Below are 21,474 nucleotides of genomic sequence, written 5' to 3'. Positions count from 1 at the left end.
AACAGTAGAGAGGTGAGAGTAGGTGGTGTTTTGCTCTCTCTCGGGAAGAAAAACAGAGTGGGTGGAATAAAAAAAACAGAGAAAATAAAGAAAAGCGAGGCTAGGGGTTTTAGGGAGGCTAATTATTCAAAACCTAATCTTGTTTTCTGTTCTGACACTACATCAGTACAAACATTTGAAAATTCTTGTAACTCTTGTCACAATACAAGGAATATAGACAAATTTAGAATTTAGAGTAACTGAAAATATCAAGCCTATTTTTATTGAAACCATCTAGTTTAGCTTACAACAATAACAGTAAAGGACTATGATTTCAAAAGTAGGATTACATACAGTGGGGTTATTTTCTTTCCAGTCAGTCTAAATATAAGATTACGGTGTTCACAGTGTTGGTAGTGTAGTGTTCACTTGAGACCAAATGTAGTGAAAGAAACTGTAAAATGATCAATAAATCCACTCTCCACTCCCTTCTGCTGCTTTTTTTTTTAAAAAAGATCCCTTTCAAAAATATGCCTTCCCCTTTAAGGACATTTATCAAGGAGAAAGCTCTGCAGGAGTCTCTTCACTGGGCTGGGGGTTAGGAAGTGAACCGAGTAAGGTGGGAGGTGAGGAGGAGGACAAATAAGGATGGTAAGTGCAATCCATCTAAGTGGTAACTGTGGGCAACTTTAAGTTATGAGACCGTTTTTGTACATCTACATGTGAGTCATCCTGGGAGCCAAGATGCAGCTGAACAACATGTTGCAAAACTAACAAAGGAGCAGTGAAAAATAAACAGGGGGAGGAAACACATAATGGCATTTCCCACAATGATACTGAGCGACTAAACAGAAAAATCATCTGAGTTCGGTAGCAAAGATGGATAAAATGAGATGTGCAGTCCGGGCATTTGCCTAATATGGCTTAAGTTAAACAGTTTTCCAGAAGGATTTACAAAGCCTGGCAGAAAAGAAATAAAGCTACCAATGTTGTGGTGGATGTAGCAGAAATATTATCTACTTCAGAGCCATATATCCACAATTCAACACTGTTTTTTTTGTGCTTCATACCTGCTACTTTTGGGGGATTTTGCCTCTTTAACATGGAGTGCATGTTATTCCATCTTGAATTTGCCATGTTTTGACATTATCAGCACATCACAAACATCTTATAGAGTGAAAGACTTTAGAGCTATTCTAAAACGTCCAATATAATTATCAGTGATTGGGTAACAGGAGGAACTTCATCTCTATATTCACTTCATGTTTAGCAATTTATACTCAAGCTAAACTGAAACATCAGAGTCACTTACGTCTCCATGTTGTCTCCCTCCAAGACCGTCTGGACTGGCAGGTAACCCAGCCGTGGATGCTTGGCAAAGTACTTTTTCGATCGGAATTTGTTCTTCAGCACTTTGGTGAAATCTCTCATGTCCTCGCCTGATGTTGTCTGTAACAAGGAATAACCAATGCAGAGTGTTTCTTGTATGGATTAAGCATTTCCACAGTCTCTTGTGAACATGTAATCAAGATCAGCATTTCTGTGGAAGTAAATTAGTCTGTTAATTAGACAACAAGCAAAGGTGTTTCTCCTGCAGAAGCAATTTCAGCCACGCAAGCAAACAACAAATTAGCACAACAGTCTGACCAGAGGGAGAGTAAAATCCCTTTCCAAGGGATTTATACAAACACACAGACATTCACACACATCCGGGCCAAAAAATAAAAAAATAAAAAAACAGCTTCAACAGATGACTGATATGTGTAACAGGCTTGTTAAAGCTCACATGGCTTACAGGCTAATCCACACAACTTAAGACGGTAGCTTGAACAAATCACCAGCACGTACAGAGCAGCTGCACGAAAAAAAAGAGCCAGTGCTTCATTAAATCTCTTCTGCGACTTTGCCGACATGCCATCTTAGATATTGGAAGCCTAATAGGCCCATATTCCTATCAATTTATACATTGTCTAGTTAAAGTGTTCACATGCCTTGAACATTTTCACAATTTGTCACATAATAACCGCAAACTTAAATGAGTTTTTCTTGAATTTTGTCTATGTAATTGTGAAGTAGAAGGAAAAAGGATAAATGGTTTTTTTTTTACTCAAAAAAAATCTGAAAAGGATTGCAGTCCTGTATGTTCAACCTCTTTTGCTCTGATACCCCTAACTTAAATCGGTGTAACAATGTGGTAAATAAAGTCCATTTGTTTATTTGGTTGTAATTCAAATACAGAGGTTCTGTGAGGACAGAAGCAGGTCATAGGAACTCTGCAACCCAGGTTGGAGAAACTAGCATGCATACATGTCACAAATCTGGACTTTAAGACAGAATAGCAAGAAGAAAACCATAAATATTTCCATCACCAGTTTGCCATAAGTGACATAAGAGGTGTGAAAGAACATGCTCTTGTCCTATAAGGTCAACATCAAATTTTTGGTCCATATGGAAAATGCCATGTGTGCAGGAAAACAAAGACTACCCATCACCTTGAATAAACCACATCAATTATAAAAGATTTACATATAATTGAAGAAAACATGTTAAAGACGGCAAGTCCTGAACCTGAGGAAGAGGTTTACCTTCCAGGAGAGCAACACTCTAAACACACAACCAGAAGTACAAAAACATTATATATGAAAAATTCAGCCATCCAAAGCTGGCAGAGACAACCCCAAAAATGTGCAGCCCAGGATTGTTTAATAACGAATCAATAAAGGAAAGCTGAAACCAAATGTATAAATGCTAAATGTTTTTGCCACCCTTGGAACATATTGACCTAAGTGATTTTTTGTCAAAAGATGATTGAGGCAAGAAAAAAAATCTCTTTTGGGAGAAAATGACTAATGCACTATTTTAGGAATGTGATGATTTAAACCCACGCATCATCATTCTGTCCCATTTAAACATTACCTAATACTTTGTCGTTGTCTGTCACAAATATCCTAGTATATTACACTGAGGTTTGTGATTTTCAATGTCACAAAAAAAATGGAGAAATTCAAGGACTTTGAATAGCTCTGAAAAGAACTGTAAGTGAAAAATGCAGCACAAGAGCTGCAAATAGAGCCCAGGGGAAATAAATCAACAAGTCACAATAATATAGTGGGTGTTATAATCCCTAATATGTTCCCCATGGGAATTTGTTTGTAACACTTCAACAAACATAAATCCTCCAAAATGACAGCATACACATTAGCTGTAGAATTTGAACTACAACAACACAGGCCCTTAGGAAAGGTAAAAGCTTAAAGTGAGAGACAAAACAAATTAAAAGAACATTTCCTCTAGCACAAAATTTATAAACTAATGAAAGGAAATACAAGGGCTATAAAATAAACATTAAGACAAATATGATGATAAATGGTATACAGCAGCTGCACAGGATCCAACTAAAGTCAATTTAACAGTCCAAGTTTGCCAGACACAGTGTATGATTCAATGGAAACGTGAGAAGCTTGACGTTAACAAATGTGATTATAAATTATATTGACATTTTCAGGGTAAAATACAGTAAAAATATCACAACTGTTTATTAAAGTTGTAGTGAACTGTGACATTTAAAATGAAGAAGTGAGTTGATTCTTTTTTTTTTGCGCTCTCTCATAGAAATTACATATTTCAGTCTAACGTGTTTTTCCCCAGCCTCCATCACCTAAAGGATCGATAAATCTGGGTCAAGCTTGATGAGCGAGCTTCATGTTCAACTTTCACAGCTTCTAATCGAAAGTAAACACCTTTCAAGGTTTCTCTGCCTTTGTTCCTACAACCAACCCAGCATTGATCTGTGTGTGTTAAGACGTTATTTCAGCTGCAAAACAGTTTTGCGAAAACAGGCATATGAGATCCTTTTAAATGTTATATCTTATTAGTTTCCAATCATTTAAATATATCATTGTTTTCTCTTTGCCTTTTTAAGTATGTTTCACTCTTTAAGGGCAGACTTTGTAAAGTACATAAACAAAACTTGCTTACTAAAATATAGAGAGCACAAACCAGCTGCTTTTCACTATTTGCCTACATTTGGTTCCATTTGCTGCTTTATGATGAACCTTGAAAGTTGTTTATGCTGAAAAGCCTTCAGCCAGCCTCCTGCAGTCAAAACAATTTCAGAAGGTGGAAAGTTGTGGCTGCTTACTAGCAAGCACATAGAATAAAAATCAGCATTGTTGCTGTTACGTTCAGATACCCCATTAGTCTGTGATCTTTCTTGATCATTTTTTTCTCAGGCATTGTCCAGCATGCTGTCCCAGATATCGCTTTCCTCCCAAACGGACCAGATCTCTGCCGCGCAGATGGCACAATGTGCCATCATTTCATTCTTATCAGCAAGGTTCTGCCAAACAAAGTTAATCTTTTACAGCTGCGCTGGTTGTTCAGCACCATGCTCAGAGTCGGTTTGAGATCCGTGCTTGCTCCGCTTCTAACAGTGTAGCTGGTCTCTGCAGATAGTCACAGGGCATTTGCAAAGACATGGCAGAAAATTTGAGAGAAGTCAGCAATACAATTTTCTTCCCCCAAGCAAAGAAACTCATCATATGCAACTGAAAGACAATAATTATTACAATACCCACTCAGAATTTAAGCTACATTGCTGATGAATGTGGAAAAGTGAAGGGTAAATCTTATTTGTTGAATTAAATATTGCATGCATTTGGAAACTCATGAGCAATAAATTAATTGCGTAACTATGAACAGATAACGCAAGAACAATTTTGATAACTGTGGAGCAGCTAAATATAAATAATTTTCCTTTTTCTCCGGTCAGTATCCTTGCCATTAAAGCTGCTCCATCAAAGTAATCATTAATCATATTTGGAGATTTAACATAAAAAGTGGAATAATGATTGATATATTATGAATGAAATAATCTGAGCGATTTTGAAAAGCAGTGGCCTGTAAAAGTAATGTAAAAATTTGAAAATGAAAATATTTTATTTCTAGTTTCTCACACAAACCTTACTCACTTTGCTGCACTGAAGTGAAATGCTTGAATATTAAACAATATTCCTCTACCCTTAATGTTTGCTGTAGGGACAAGCTGAAACATGTCAGCTTGTATTGATATCAGGAAGTGACTATGATCTGCTTACGTGGCAGCAAATAAGTATGAAAACCAGAAAATCTAGCATGAGTTTTAACACACACTTCCCAAGTTAAAACATCAAAGGAAAGTTCAGCAGATATAGAAATATAGCACATCCAAATGGCTCAAGAATAAAGAAAGAGAAAAATAAAATCACAAAATGAAGGTTTTGGCGTGGCTTAGTCAAAACGTCCAAACTCACATTTGGTTGAGATGCAGTCAAACATTCACAGTTGAAAACTCTGAAATGTGATTGAAGTAAATTAAATCTGGAAAGAATAATTGGAAAAAAAATGTGGACACACTGACAAAGACTTATTCCCAGTTATCCCAAATATTTAATCCATCAGTACCTCCAAGGGTGGCACAAGGTATTAGAAGGTTTAGAGGAAGCGTGGAAAAAAAACTGGCAAAATCTGTAAGGGGCAAATATATTTGCTCCCAAGAATTATGATTTTAGAAAGTGAGCTACACAATTTTTCATAGGAAAATCCTACAAATTTCTATAGGTATGAATATCCAAATCAAACACTTTTTTATTGGTCTATTTAAAAATAATTAAAGATAATTTGTTTCAGGATGAACCGCAGAGTGATGTTGGAAATAAAGAATCTAAATTAGCGCAAGAGGAGGAACAGGCCAATTGGACTTTGTTGAGAAAAGGATGCCTTTCTTTTCTACAAGACAATGTCCCAATGCAGAAGTGAGAAGTATAAGAAGAAATTGGTTTCCCTGTCTGCACAAAACACTTCCAACACCTTTGGGATGAACCGGAACGCTGACTGTGAGCCAACAGCTTTTGTGTTTTCCCTCTATGGCTGAGGCTGTTATGTGGTTGGAGGAAAACACTTCCAGCCAAGTTCTAAAAACATTTTCACAGACTTCCCACTGGACTGAACATTGTTTCAGCCAAAGCAGAAAGCTTTGAGAGGAGTTGATACTTAATAAAAACTTAAACTAGTCAAAGAGGAAACTTAATCGTGACAAGGAAATGAGGTAACAGCAAGAGTTGAATGATATTACATGAATTACCATTGGATATGGCAAAAAAATGTGGTGATAGTTCAGGATTCTCCTTATGTATTAGGAGGATTAATATTCATTGGTTGAAAGACTGCGTCTAATTTGACATTAAGATGGGCGAGTAGGTTATCAGACACTAAAACGTGTGAATTTGACTGGATTCATTTAATGGTTAATTGGAGTGTGTGGGTGTGTGGGAAGGAGATATGACATAAGCTAGCGAGGAAAGCGTGCAGACACATATGAGTCAGGCTATGTGTGTGTTGCTTCCTCACCGGCGTGCAGTATTCAACCATGGGGTAGTTGAGCTTGTGGCCCTTGGCAGTACGCCCAGAAAAGAAGCAGCTCTGACACACGTCGTAGTTGAAATGCTTCAAACTGCGATACCTACGTAGAAACGGAGAGAAGTGGGGGGAAAAAGTGAGGAAAGTTGGGTTAGGATGCACTGTCATGAAATGTCACTTTAACATCCTCTGGGTCTGTTGTTCTGCGAACGCAAAAGTGAGCAGATACTCTTGCCCTACAACACGACTCATCATCTGGAGAGCTGTCGATCCCCACTGTCACTCCGTCAACCACATGTTCGTAGACGCACGAAAACTATATGCAGACAGAACGACAGACTGCTGGATTTCCACACAAACAACAATCTGACAACAGCTTTGGAGTTGCTGTCGTCAGCAGCAGCTGTAGCAGGTCTGCCATTTAACAGCTAAATTGAGACAGGAGCCATTCAGACATAATAGCTTAAGTCTTTTATCTTTCTCCCCTCTCCAGCTTTCCCCAAGGTTAGCTGACTGATGAGCTACAAAAGAGAGCTATACATCAAAGGACGCAACAGAGCGCACAACTGCACCAAGTCAAATACATCATTACATCCTGACAAGAAGCATATTACTATGAGGAGAGGGCGTTAAGTCACCTTCATTCAGGAGGTGATGAGGTGGCCCTGAATTAATTAGTTTAGATACCCAACAATTCTGGCTAATTATGAAATCAGCGTTCACTGCTCTTTTAAGAGGAAACCCAAAAACATGTGAAAAGTACTTCAGAAAATTACATGTTGCATTACTTTAACACAAGTTTGAGGTGGAGATATGGCAACAGTAGATTCACTCCTACAGGACATCCATGGCACCTGCTTCACTCCAAGGTGCAATTAATTAAATGAAGAAAGCATCACCACAGATTATGAGTACGGTAGTTTAAGCTGCCATCTGACGCAATCCAAACATAACTAATGCCATTACTGGTGATAATAGTGACACACTGGAGGCCAACTGCTCCTTCACTTGACTTTCAGCCATCAGTGTATCGTTCAGTTTCTATCTAACAATAGCACAGAGGAAACACTGGAGAGTGGAAAGTGAAAGCCAGTATTCATGCGACCTTGATATGATGCATCATTTCAACAGGACCAATAAGGACAATTTTGTACAAAAGTACCTGAAGAGTTCTTTCTTTCTGAACAAGAAAAAAAAAAAAGATACATTTTTAACTTTAACATTCTGCCTATAGGTGCTGTCTACGTCAAAGTGGACGAAAATGTTATAATGATAATGAATGTAAGCAAGAAAATTTAAATAATTGAACAACCTAAGTTTTATCCTCACATTTCTTATTTATTTTTACACTTATATCACAACTTAATCTCAAAGGATGTGATTATATTAGCTTATTGCGTAATATTCAAATGTTTTTTATGGAGAATGTGAGAATTTATAAACTATTTTTAATTGACAAAGTGTAATTTCTTTTTGAAATTTAGTTTAATCAAAACCAATTGCAATTTATCTTTAAATAATGTAGTCTTTACCTCAAGAATATATATGTTTTCATTATTTTATCGTCTAAAAGTATTCTTTTAAGTTTTTTGGCATACATTTACCATATTAGGTAATATTGGAAAAAAAAGCAAATATAAGTAATATAAAAGAAATGAGATGCATTTATCAAATACAGACATGATGGATGATGCACGTTCTAATGCCCTAGGTTAAGTTAGAGTCTCTGCAATTGACTAAGTCATATTGAAGTATTCTTTAAAAGTTCTTTAATAAGTAATCATTGCCTTAAGGAACCTGATAAAACAGAATTGTAGATGTGCAATAAAACTTTTTGTCCTGCAAAGGAAATACAAACATTCAATATAAACTAATTTAGAGTTTTAATCTTAGACATCTGAGCTAAATTATTGAAACCATTATTTTCTCACTCTTCCTAAATCCAATTACAGAAAATATTTCATCCAATCTGAATAAGCTAAAACACTCATAATGACACATTTTACTTCATTACATCAAAAAAGTTGCAACCTTCAAAAAGAACCAATTTTTTTTAACGTTTCTTGGTGTGATGTCTTCAGACCACACAAAATGCCTGCTATGCATTTTTCTTCCTTTTTCATTTTTGCTATCTGCCTTTCCTGCCCACCAACGCTCCCGCTCATCGATCAATGACAGAACTTGGAAGATGTGTGCTTCATCAAATGTCTGGATGTGTTTCTCTTTCTGCTTGCAAAGCAATGGATCTCCAGAGGACAATTCTGCCACTCTGCGTGACTTCAGGCATGACGAAACTCTTTCCCTCTTGGCTGGATTGAGCAAACCTGGATTTCTTCCATCAGCTCACCAAAATGGTTGATCTTTATTTACCAGTGTGAGAGTAATTTATCAGACAAGCTGAAACCTTTGCAGCTATGGAAACATGCGGAGGCTTGTTAAGAGTTTTAAAGGCTCTATGTAAACTTTAAGGAAACAGAAATGTTTTGTTTGTTGGTGAATGCTGTTTATTTATTTTTTTTAGGCATGTGTGTGTGCTTCATAACAAACCTACTGGTGGTATTTACTCAGTAGTATATCACCTGCTGACATTTAGATAAATGTCTGCCCTCCGGAGCAGATCTGCCCTTTTTGTTCAAGAGTGAACAACCCACAAGAATGTCATATGATGTGTACGAGACCTCATTACAAGCTGCAGACTTAATCACCTGTCACACTATTTTGCTTTACAATTTTACACAAATGAACATGAGAATGTGAGTGTTTTTACCTGAAGCCCACAATAGGACACTCTTTGCAGATGTTACACTTGGCCTGATGTTTGGCCGTCTCTGCAGCAGCCACCCTGTGCAGGACAGGAAGCCAGACCATAGACTGAGGCTCCAGCCGCATCCAGTCCACAAACTGCCGAGGCTCCAGCTCCACCTTGTTGTTTACCTGTTCATAAAAATGACATGTGGCAAGGAATAAGGAGCTGGGAACCCATAAAGCAAAAGTTTATCAACCATATGAGGTTTATGGTTTCTATAAAATTTCAACAAAGCGAGGTGATAAACTGTACGGGCACTTTGCAGCATGATACAATCAAGTACATCTAGTAAATGCTATAACTCTGTACTAAACTCCTAATAAACATGCAGACAAATTTAAGATGACCATATATATTAGAATGAAAAACCAAAGTCCCTGCTATGGCTTTGAGTCTTGAACAAAACTGAATAAGTTTTACAAGCTTCTAATTGTTCTTACGATAAACATTGATTGATGTTAACATCCCCATAACGATCCTGTAGCTGCGTTTTTAGTCATGATGGCCTGATCATTAAAAATCCCCAAGCACCTGCTCTTAAATGTATTATCAATCTTGACTTGTTTAAAGAATCAGGATTTCTTTTTCCATCATCTGTTTATAAATCCTTTAAACTGAAATTTAAACCATGTCTTTTGCCTACTGGCAAACGCTCCCACAGCAGTGTCAGCAAAATATTTTTAACAGGATGTAATAATGAGCCTATTAGACAAGCTAGCAGCTTTGACATGGTTGCCATTACCTCTACAAAAGTCAAAAACAACCTTTCCATCATCCCTGACTCACATAAAAGGCAGCAAAGGAGGCAAAGGGCAGAATACATTGATAATAAGAGGAGTGACTTATCAAATAGCAACAGGATGTTCCTGTTCGCTTGATCCATCTAAAAAGCTCCTTGTGCGACAGTCTACACAGCATCTTGGCTTTATTAGCGTATACCTCTACAAATACATTCATGCTATTACACAAAGCTAAAGAAGTCCTAAGATTAATATACTAAATAAATATTCCCACATATAATGGAGATAGTCAATTTAAAATATGCTTCATAACATAAACTACTATATAAATATGCATACATACATGCATCCTTTATTATTAATGCCGATACTAAAAATAACTTGTGTGAAATAAAATGTTCTATTAGTTATAGTAGAAATAAACAAGACTATTTGACATTTAATAACATACATTTATGAAAAAAACGCTCTTATATAAAATAGTCTGGGATGAAGATTCTAAGATGAATAGAGTTCAACATCCGTTAAGGATTGTTAGAAATTGCCTGGAAGAAAACATGTTCAACCTGTGGATGAAGGAGACTTTTGCCCTCAGATTAAGAGAGAAGATTACCTCAGATATATTCTTCAGCTGGATGACATCTCAGATTGTCATTAAACTCGTCACCCTTTCTCTGACCTTTGCCAGCACAATCTAACCGTCTCTCTCATCACATACATTAGTCTCATCTTTGCTTTCTGCCTTTCCTCCCTGGCATCTAACTGCAGAATTATAGCACTTACAGATTAATTACTGCCTGGCTGAAAGCATGACCGGACAGAAGGATGGATGGGAAAAATGAAATAGTGCGACAAAAGGACGGAGACGGAGTTCCTATTTATGCCATGTGACTCCTTCATCATAGAGCTATTAGAGCAAATGGTCTTGGGGGTTCTGCAGAGTCGGTCACTGACCAGACGAACTGGAGCACAAAGCCAGCACTGTGCTTATGCATGTGGTTTACTGGGAGATAGTGTGTTTTTTTTTTTTCTGGTTTTACCTGCCAAAACATTGTTGGACGTTTGAATGATTAATGAGGAGCTGAACTACAGCTGACACAGAGATTCATGACCAAACCTGGGAGCAATTTGTTTGTGTATATATGCATGTTTGTGTACTGAAGCCTGCTCACCCCATCTATATCCATGTGTTTGAAAGCAACATCAACAAGAAGATGTGGGAGAGGATTTCAGCTTGCAAGCTGAAATCTGCCTCACTGATATTTTGGAGTTGCAGTGCAGGGAATCAAAAACATTTATGAGGCTGATTTAATGTCTGTCTCTTTTTTTATAACGGTCAGAGCATCAGCCAGGGAAGAAACAGTAAACACAATCAAAGAGCAAATCCCTGAGGAAGAGCAACATCATTAAACAACAGTAAAGTCTAAAATTAAACCTAAGCTAGATGGCTATTGTAAAACTCAAAAGGACAGTCAGCAAATAGTTTGTGCCAATACAGCATCTATTTTTGATGTTGGAGCAAATGACTTGGTAATGAAAACAAGGTTGTTAAAAAAGATCAGCAATATGGTGCAACTAAAGAAAAACATATATTTTCATATCCTTGTTTATTGTTTTGGACAAAACTAAAGTTGGATTTGCATTCATAATCATGTGCTACTGCGTGACAAAAAATCTCAACGAGACATAAAAAGTTCAGAATAGTTCAAAGGAGAGGGCACTTTTGAAAGTCACTATGCATTTGGAAGCCATGTCTGTTTCCATTTGTGTGTTATCTTACATGCTGGAAGCAGCTGCGGACGCTCGGTTCGATGTTGGACCCCCCAAATGCGGCCACCTCCCCCAGCTGCCTGGGGATCTGGATGGCTTCGTGGAGCAGCAGACCGAGCTGCCTCTGGTCACACGTGTCACCGGCTGACGCTACCTGGCTGAAGAGATCTGTGGAAGAGTGCAGCGGAGCGAGCACAAAAAACATGGAAATAAAATTAGGATGAGGGAGTGAGGGAAAAGTCACAGAATGTGGGTGATATTGAGAAGGAATACGCAGGTATAAATAGATACGAAGGGAGAAAGAGCGATTGTATAGATCCAAGTGGGAGGAAATGTGTTGTAAAGTGTGTGTGCATGCAGGTAGGAGTTGGTGGGGAGGACACAGAAAGCACCAGAGGAACAGAGTCATTTTTAATCTCTCCAACTCAGTTTTTCGGTACCAAGCTGTTCCCCCTGCTAATCTCTCCTTCCCTACTTCCAAATCTCCTGCTTCCATGGAGACTGACAGAGCTTCACTGGATGAGGATGGCTACCTGCTGACACTTGTCACATGTTGACATTTTTGTTTCTATTAATGCTATGAAACACCACAGAGTTATTACACGAAATGAGCAAACAGGGGTTATCCAGAGAAAAGGAGGACAGTGTAACAGCTCTTTCTGCTCCTTTTGCAGCTGCCTTTGATCTTCATATGCAGCTCGGCTCTGGTGCCAGCTTCCACTAAGCACGTGCGCACATTTCCACACTTGCAATTATGTGCATTAATGACCTACTTGTCCCCTTTATTTTTATTAGCTCTTAAGACAACTGACCAATCAACTTCCACAGCTATAATGGAAGCTTTCTGATGCACAATTAGATATGACATTCAGAACCATCGCTAAGAGTGTCACATGGCAGAACACCTGGTTAGGGATCTGTGCAAGGCTGTGCGAGTAAATGCATGGGATTGACAGTAAATGAAACTCCAAAGTAAGGGAGGAAGAATGCAATCAACCGTGCTTTATACCCTCCTCAAGCTAATAGGAACTGCCAGTGGAACGAATAGGCTCAGGGATGGAGTTCATGCCATGGCAAGAGAAAGGAAGAGGAAAAGGAAGAACAAGAGAAGCAATGGTAAGAAAGATGGGACAATAAAGAAAAAGGAACTGTAAGACAGATGAACAATGGAGCAGGCTGTGACAGGGAAAGAAGACAGACTGAGGAAGATACGGCAGCAGAGACAAAGAGCAGGAAGCCAGACTGACAAGTCTTCTCCCAGTGCAGCAAGCCAATGCTCACGCCGTCTAATCCTCAAAAAGAAATCAGAAAGCAGAATTAAATCAAGAACAGGGGGAACGCAGGAGGTCTCTCATCCAATTAGACAAACCATTCTCTGACGATTTTTTCCCCCCTCGTCTCTGTGCTTGATTAATACTACAAGGATTACAGCTGTAGTGAAGCAGCGTGGGCGCAGACTGATTTGCGTAGGGGAGCAGGGACAGCAGTGTGAGTTTTGGAGCATGTGTATTCCTGTAAATATGCGTCACCCACTCGTTTCCACTCACATTTATACTTCTCCTCCAAGTGCCCCTTGGAGAGAGACAGCAAGCCGATCTTCATGGAGAGAACGCGGATCTTCCCACTGCGACCACTGCAGACAGAGAATTCAACACAAGACCATGAGGGCTTTGTTAGTTTTATTTTTAGAGTAAGCCTCTCTGTTTCAACAATGTTCAATGGATGGATTAGTAGTAGCAGGAAATCGTTAGGTGATTGTCTGTGTGCATATTTGATTCCAATTCCTTTTTCTGTTTGCCCCCAAACGGCGTTTACGCCAGAAACGATGCTGGCTTACAGCATGTAGACACACCTGTTTATACAGCGATGGTCTGTTCATGCCAATATGATTGTGAATGTCAGCTCTCAATAGATTTGTGCAACAGCTTATTCTGCTGCCAAACCAATGCTCTTGGTTGTTTATACAAAATATTGACAATATCACAACATTCAGCATTGTGCAAAATCTAAGTGAGTTCCCTGAATACAAACATCCACTTGAGAAAGTATTCGCAATACTAGAACGTTTTCCACATGTTGTAACCTCAGCATTAAATATATTTCAGTTTTTTTTTTTTTTACAGTTGCAAAGTAAAACCTATAAATGGTTTAAAAAGAGTTTTGTGTCCTTTCATTGCATTTATAACTGCAAGTTTTACGATGTCCCTTTCATCTCTAAGACCATTTAGAGATTAAGTTTTCAGCTATTCTTTTATGTAAAATATCTTAAGCTCAGCCATATTAAATTGTGAGCATCTATGAATATTTCAACTCTAACCAGCTTTACTGTTCCTGGTGAAGAAAACCCTCCCCCACAGCATAATGATGCCAGCACTATGTTTTACTTAGGACCTGTTTGAATCACACAAGCTCAATATAAAAGAAGAACCTTGACTGCAAGACTGATTACTTCAGCATAACCATGACATACAGTAAATATCAGTCCCATCAATAAGTCGACAGCAAGTTGAAGGTCATATAAACACAGGTTTATATTTCATACTCTGTGACAGATGCAACAGTGATGATACCATCTCCAGATATCCTGTCAACACGGGCAGCCAGCTTTTTTTTAAATGTTATGCCTGAAATGCCTCGACAGGTCACATAAAAAATACGAATAAATAAAAAGCAGGTTACTAGCATCTATTTATTTATTACTTGAGCCGGATGATGAATTACGACAAGAAGAGATTAATTATCAGACAGTGGTACTGACATTTGTGGCTGGGAAAAGATAAGAAAATCAGATGTCTGCTGCAGCAGGAGTCACACTGCAAGGATTTCATAGAGAATTTTTGACACCAGTTTTGATTTTTTTAGTTGGTTTTTTGCAGGTTGTCTCTGGTCGAGTGTGGAATTGGCTGACAGTTTCTGTCACACTAAGCAATCTCAGAACTGGTTAACCAGAAACTTTAACCAAAAGCTAATGGTTAAAGCTCACAGCCAGAAGCTTTTGATCTAAGACAAAATATTTTGTCCTCTATGTCTAGTAATCAGACAGATTTAATTTAGCTTTAGTGATTCTAGTGTTAGTTTTCTATATTCTGGGAGTCTGGTTGTAGCTGCCCCACAGCCCAAAATTTACATTTGGGTCTAATCTGATCAAACCACCTTTTTCCTTCTTCAGTGTTTTAGCCGCACAGCTTGTAGCAAACTCCAAATGGAGATTTTACAGCTTTGTTTTAAGGATGCTTTTTTTTTTAGTCAATATTCTACAAAAGGGCAGATTTTTTGAGTGCTCAAGAAATGATTAAGCTGTCAACCTGTCAATGCAGTCGTGCCATACTCTTTCCGTTTCCAGATAATAGCTATCGAGATGCTAAAAGCTTGAAATCACTTAATTACAAAATCCTGCTTTAAAATTCTCTCTATTGAGTTCTTTCATCGTCATGATGTTGTTTGTTCTCCAAAATTCTCTAACAAACTTTTAATCCTTCCCAAATTAGCTGCATTTTCCCTGCAAATTAAACAATTCAATTCATATTTGATTTTATTTGACGGTATTTAAGTAAAGGGGCCTGAAATAAATGTACACTTTTAAGATTGTTCGATGTAAAAAATCATGTATTCATCTCCTCCCACTTCTTAATTGCACTACTTTTTGTGAGTTTATTAAATAAAATCTTGATAAAATTATTGTAATATGTGGTTGCAAGTGTAAAAAACAAAATTTTCAGGTGTATAAATACTTTTAGAAGACAAATCGACAGATTTAATACGTACGTGTCATAAACATTGAGCAGCCAGTTAAGGCACATGTCAACGCAGAGAGGCACGTTGACCAGGTCTTTGTGCTCCTGCTCCAGGCCGTCGTAGATGGACGTCAGGCAGTTGATGACCTCTGGGACGGAGAGCAGGTGGCTGTTATTGGTGAGTTTGTGTTGCTCAAAGGTGTTCTGGGCAACACTGAGATCCAGCAGGTCCACTGCAGAAGAGAAAAGATCAGCGTGAAGAGAGGTGGGGGGAGCAAAATGGATCAGGATGGGGAATCATTCAAGAATGGGGATCGGGAGAAGTAAGTGAAAGTCAAGTGGACGGGAGAGGAAGAAGGTTAACAATGACAAAGAGAGGGAAGAGAGGAAGAGTTGGAGAGAAAAAAGAACCAGTAGTAAACGCTCTGACTTATTCACTGAGCTTTCAGCAGCAACCCAGATTACAAGAATTACAACAAATCCAAACTGAAAAGAACAAGAAACTGGAAATGGTATTCACAATTTATAGACAAAAAAATCTAAATTTCAAGGACATTTCAGCTGAAGTAGTCTAAAACGACAAGGAGCAGATAAATCAGAGCAATGATACATATTGCAAGATCATCATTCATATATATATGAAAGAAATCGAAAGCATAGACAAATGAGACAGTTAATGTAGCAGTCAGCATTTTCATTTAATTTGTTGGCTCCTTCGTCACAGACAAAAATAAGACCATTATTGTTAAATCAATATTTCATAGTTCTATGATACTCTCCTTCTCAATTTTGGGTTTTATAAGTAAGAAAGGGCAAACAGAACATCTAACAGGCAGAGAACTAAATCCAAAGCTGCATGATCTCAAAACTATCTGATAATTATCTGCAGCACAACTAAACAACAACAAAACCATGTGAAAGTATTCGCTGAAGGGCAAAGACTCAAACATGGCTATTTTCAAGATCAGCAAAATTGTTTAAAAATGAAGTCAGAAAAACAAAAAAAGTTGTAAAGAAGGATTTAAAAGACATTGCTTTTAGAGATGCATGTTGTTCATTCAGGCTGCTTCTTTTAAGAAAGGATAGGAACTTTTAGAGCAAAGTTGCTCTGTTTTGTCCTTTCATCAGTTCACCCCTGAGCAACAACCTAGATTAGAAAACATTAACAATCTGTTGGAAGTTCTTGAGTGAAGATGGACGGCTGCACAGAAACTCTGCTATTAGTAGCGGGTCATTTGTGTTTCTAATAACTGAAGAAACTGCATTTAAGGGGGATAAATCAGGGGAACACCATTATTTTGGTCATTGTGTATTTCTTCCTTTTTTGCTAAGAAGTAAATGATGTAATCAATACCACTCTTTAAGCTTATCCATCTGGTCAGCATAAAACAAGATCTGCCAGTCGGTCCAGAACAGCTGGGCTTTCTCTGCCCATTAGGTTTCAAGTTTGTTAATTAATTTATTATATCTTATTTGTCTTGGCGAGTCAGACAGCAAATTAGCAGAGTTACAAAAAACTTTAGGTTCAAGTTGAGGGCAAACCTGTCTACTCGGGTTTCTGAGCAATCTACTAATTTTAATCTTTTTTCAAGCTCAATTTAACAGATATCTCAATCTATTTCTAATGGATAGATGGACATAGTTTTCCAGATTATGTAAGAATATTATCTACCAGATCTTAAAGTTAACAGAAAGCCATATTTTTTGTCATGCATGGGTTCTTTTATTGCCATAAAAGAGTCATTAAACTGTCTAATAACAGTTTAGTATCCGCAGGAGTATGAATTATGCAGAGTCGTAAGAATTATGACCTGCAGGGCTTATAATCTTCAGGGAAAACTCAAATTCTGATTTAGTTTTTATTGTTTGGCAACCAATAAAAAAATATTTACTGTTTTGCACAAATTTTTTGAAACATTTTTACCTGAGTGCCTCATTGTTATAAGTGCGTTATAAATGCATTTCTCAATTTTTCCCCAATTAACCATTTATTCGTATTTGTTTAAAATATAAATGTTTGCCATTTTCTTTACACGACTCTGGCTTACAAACACACAGTTAGTGATCCTTCTGCAGTAAAGGATTTTTTCGCTTCACCTCAAAGTGTTTGCTCTAATCTAATGAACACCACAGAACCGCAGAAGCCTGCATCAAAATGAGTCAAACCGATTTATTCTTATTGCAAAACTATTAGATTGGAGAAGCAAATCAAAGATGGCAAACAAAAACACCTGAATCATTAGAACTGATTAGAAAACAGCAACAAGCCACAGAAACTGTAAACCATGGTGTATTTGTGACATTTTTAGATCTTTTCTGCATTCACACTCACACTCAAACATGCAACAAACAGCAGGATGTAAATGAGAAGGCCCCTCTAATAGTGTTCTATTGCCATAATAATGTCAACATCTGGATAATAGTCATCATTTGTCACCATTATTACACTGTGCTGATTTCAAGTAGCTGCTGCCATGCTGGGTGAAACCTCAGAGGAAAAAATCTGCATGCAACGGCAGAGTGTGTGTGTTTATGCGTGTGTGTAGGTAGGTAAGCATGAGAGCCACATGGGACTGTGTGTAATAGCCGCCTTAATCAAAGCTTCCATTACAAAGCAGAAAATATGAGCTCTAACATTATGAAAAAAAATAAAAAATCCACCTGTGCACACTAAATGAGGCTGCATTCAACAAGCTTAACACCAGGAACAGCTGTGGCTGTGTCGACAAGATCCCCCACCCACAGACACACGTAGAAATATATAAATATATTCATGCAGCAAAAGGTAATTTAGAGCAAGGTATGCCTGGCACCTATGCAGCACTGACACAGCACCTGGCAAAGTTTCAAATCATTACCTCTTCCCAAAAGAGGAAAAAAAAATAATTCAGAAAGAGCCGACTCTGGCTGTGGACATTAAGGTGAGGATGTGTGCATCTTACTCACAGCAAAGAGCCTTTTGTAGTCTGCGAATCTTCATGGCTGTCCGGTACGCTGAGAATCTCACATTATTTAAGTCCGCTGCAGGCAGAGGGGAAAAGTCAGGAAGATGAAAGGTGAATCGACAATGGGGAGAAATAAAACCAACGTGGGGAGATCAGAAAAACACAGAGCAACACAAAGCTGCCTGCAGGGCATCACAAGCAAGATCCATGTCTTTACTCAAATCTGACTTGTCTGCAGAAGGAACCAAGACAAAAATGTAAAATGTGTGTAATTAGGTCGGTCAGTTTCCATCCCCAAGGATGGACGGAGCTATTTGTTGAGCTGCTGCCCTACAGAAAATGCTCCCAAAGTTTCAGAGGTTATTACCAATCAGGCTGCTCATTAATGAACAGTTGTAATGGCCCTCCCACCGGGACTCAAACATCCATTAGTATATTGACAGTGAGTGCAAAGGAGGCAAGCTATCGGCAACTGTCTAAAGTTAAATGTGAAACCCAGATGCTTGCTAAGTTAAATACAATGTTTACACACCTCAGGGGCAAATTCCTAATTTATGAAGCAAGTTAAAAGCAACTGAATCCCCTACAGTACTTGTTTTCCTTAAATCTTGAAGTACAATATTTTACCAAGTCCTAAAGCATTGTTACTTTCCTGAAGGAGATATTCCAGTTTATTAACACTTCTTAAAGATGCTAAGAGCCCTTTGGTTTGTAATTCAGGTGTTTCTAAGCACTCTTTGTAACCCACTCCAGTATTGAAGATATTTTTGTTTGCCATGTGAGCAAACAGTCAAAACCAGAACTGAGGTAAAACTATTTTGAAGCTACATCCATTAGGCAGGAACCTATAAGGCCACTTATGGAGACAGCTGGAATAAATTCTCAGCATATCATGAAATTTATAGTAAACACATGTACAGCTCATCTGCATTTAATCAGCATCACTGGCTACAAAGTCCTTAAACATACTGGTTTGACACAAAAACCAGTAAACGATTATTTTATCTATCCTACTTTTGTGGCATAAAGTGTTGTCTTTCACAAACAGCATTCATAAACCTAATAAGTTATTGCATCTGAAAGGTTGATGAGAAAAAAACCAAAACATGTAGTTTTCATACATGAAATATTAAGTTTGCAGTTCAGTGATGCTTCATTTGAAAGCACAGCTTGGGAGTTAGGTCGGTTTTGTGTCTCCAGACAAATTTAATTTAGGAGGTAAAATGGTTAAAGTGGCTTTGTACATCACAAAGCCTGCAGATGCCGATCTAGACGAGTAAATCACAGCTAAATGCCACTTAGAAATAAAACATATACATTGTACTTGGGATTAAGAGCTTTGCAATAAATCTACTTCATAGTTTAGTTCCAGGTTTTCTGGTCCCAAACAATTTATTTAAAGAAAAAAATGGAAATAAATTGGATTTAAGTAATTCAATTGCCAATATCCAACTATGAGAGTACATGTTTATATGTTAAGTGCAAAAATTCAAAAATTATCAAACTGAACAGGTAATTATGTTAAACAATCATGATTTTAATAATGACAAAAAAAATTATTGCTTTTTTTTTTCATTAATTAAGCTCTCCTTAAACTTGCAGGATTCTCATAAACACATAACCTCAAGTCACATGAATCACTCATGCATGTGTGTTTTGTACCTAGAGATTGGTAGAGCTCCGTCATCTTTGGATGATCCCAACAGGTCGTCTGTGTCTGGTGACTGAAAAATAAAACATCAAGAGAAAACATTTAGACCAATGAACAAAAATGTCACAAACACAAAGTAAAAAAAAAATAAAACTGCACAGATGACCAGAAATATTTCTGGGTTACCAGTTGGTAAAAAAACCAAAAAAAAAACATGACAAAACTGCAAAGCAGCACCAATAAATTGCCTGGAACTAAAACATTTAGCTTGATTGACTTATACTGGTCAACACAAGTCTGCCTGCAACCTTTAGGAAAATCCAGAATTAAGGTAGGGACTATAGGTCAAGAAAAGATTAATTTGCCATATTACTGCTAAAAAAATTTATTGCTACGGATTAATCCACATTTTTGTGACAGTTTTCCTTCTTTTAATATTCACAGTGTCCTTAATAACCTCAGTATTGTTTAGCATTTCTGTTACTGAAACATAAAATGCAGCTCTGGGTATTAAGTAGTTTAACTCCATGTACGTATACATATATGTACTCTATATACATAGAAACCGCTATGCTTGCAATGCTAATTGGCAATCTAGGATATTAAACTTTAACTATTTTGTCTTTGCTTTAAAAGACAGCTTTAAAATATTAGTCAATGTTGTTCTCAGTGTAAATATTTAATGTCTAATCAGGGTCAGGATGACTACAAAATAGTTCAAATGCTTGGATCTTCTGATATATTTTTAAAAGTATATTGAATTAGGGTAAAATCAAAGTTGGCAAATCAAAGCTTCGATGAAAGAATCCTTACCTAAACAAATGGGAACATGGCCTCTCAACACACACTGTGCATCATAATTAATTTCTTCCCAACTCTGGTGACAGTTTTATTGTAAACTTTCTTTCTATAGTCTCTAAATCGGGGCCAGGGACTAAAGAGCTGTTTCTGAATCCAATATAGAAAACACAAAGTACTGAACAACACAACAACACACAAACACTCCCAAATCACACAGAGTGAATCACTTTCATCACCACAGGGTGTCTTTTAAAACACCACAGGACATAGAAATAAGGAGAACAAGTCCAGAGTCCCTATTCACTTCTCCACTTCAGTCCCAAACAAACAAAAAGAAAGGGAAAAAGAAGATCAACGCTGCATAAATAAATAAAATAAGATGCATGTCAAAGTCGATCAAACTCAGCTGCCTTGACATGCACAGGACCACAAAAAAAAAAAAAAAAAACTGACTCAAGCTGCAAATGCAAGTGAAGTGAATCTATTTGAGGTGTGCAGGCTGTGGTGTAAACCTTTTTTTTTTTTTTAAGAAAGCACTTGACTGTCAGACGCGCTCGGATCCACGCAGAATGTTTGGAGAAGTTTTCCACAAGACAGTTTTTGAAATGCAGAAGATCCCCTGTGGATTCTGCAATGGCTCGCTCTGTGCTGA

General features: G+C 37.6%; 1 protein-coding gene across 10 annotated transcripts in view; it reads right to left on the bottom strand.

Annotated features, from left to right (window-relative positions):
- utrn (utrophin) overlaps positions 1 to 21,474 on the bottom strand; it is a 177,879-nt gene that overhangs the window by 25,131 nt on the left and 131,274 nt on the right. For all 10 annotated transcript variants that reach the window (XM_044105882.1, XM_044105879.1, XM_044105885.1 and 7 more), the window contains 8 exons: positions 20,033 to 20,094; positions 18,372 to 18,446; positions 15,457 to 15,658; positions 13,239 to 13,324; positions 11,702 to 11,859; positions 9,143 to 9,309; positions 6,367 to 6,478; positions 1,292 to 1,428 (listed from right to left, as the gene is read on the bottom strand). In XM_044105882.1, the coding sequence (XP_043961817.1) occupies positions 1,292 to 1,428; positions 6,367 to 6,478; positions 9,143 to 9,309; positions 11,702 to 11,859; positions 13,239 to 13,324; positions 15,457 to 15,658; positions 18,372 to 18,446; positions 20,033 to 20,094 (999 nt within the window). The remainder of the gene's footprint in view (positions 1 to 1,291; positions 1,429 to 6,366; positions 6,479 to 9,142; positions 9,310 to 11,701; positions 11,860 to 13,238; positions 13,325 to 15,456; positions 15,659 to 18,371; positions 18,447 to 20,032; positions 20,095 to 21,474) is intronic.

The sequence above is a fragment of the Gambusia affinis genome, linkage group LG22, assembly GCF_019740435.1.
Source record: "Gambusia affinis linkage group LG22, SWU_Gaff_1.0, whole genome shotgun sequence".
In the NCBI taxonomy this organism is placed as follows: Eukaryota; Metazoa; Chordata; class Actinopteri; order Cyprinodontiformes; family Poeciliidae; genus Gambusia; species Gambusia affinis.
The sequence above is the reverse complement of the archived record's forward strand: the minus strand, read 5'-3'. Positions and strand labels throughout refer to the sequence as shown.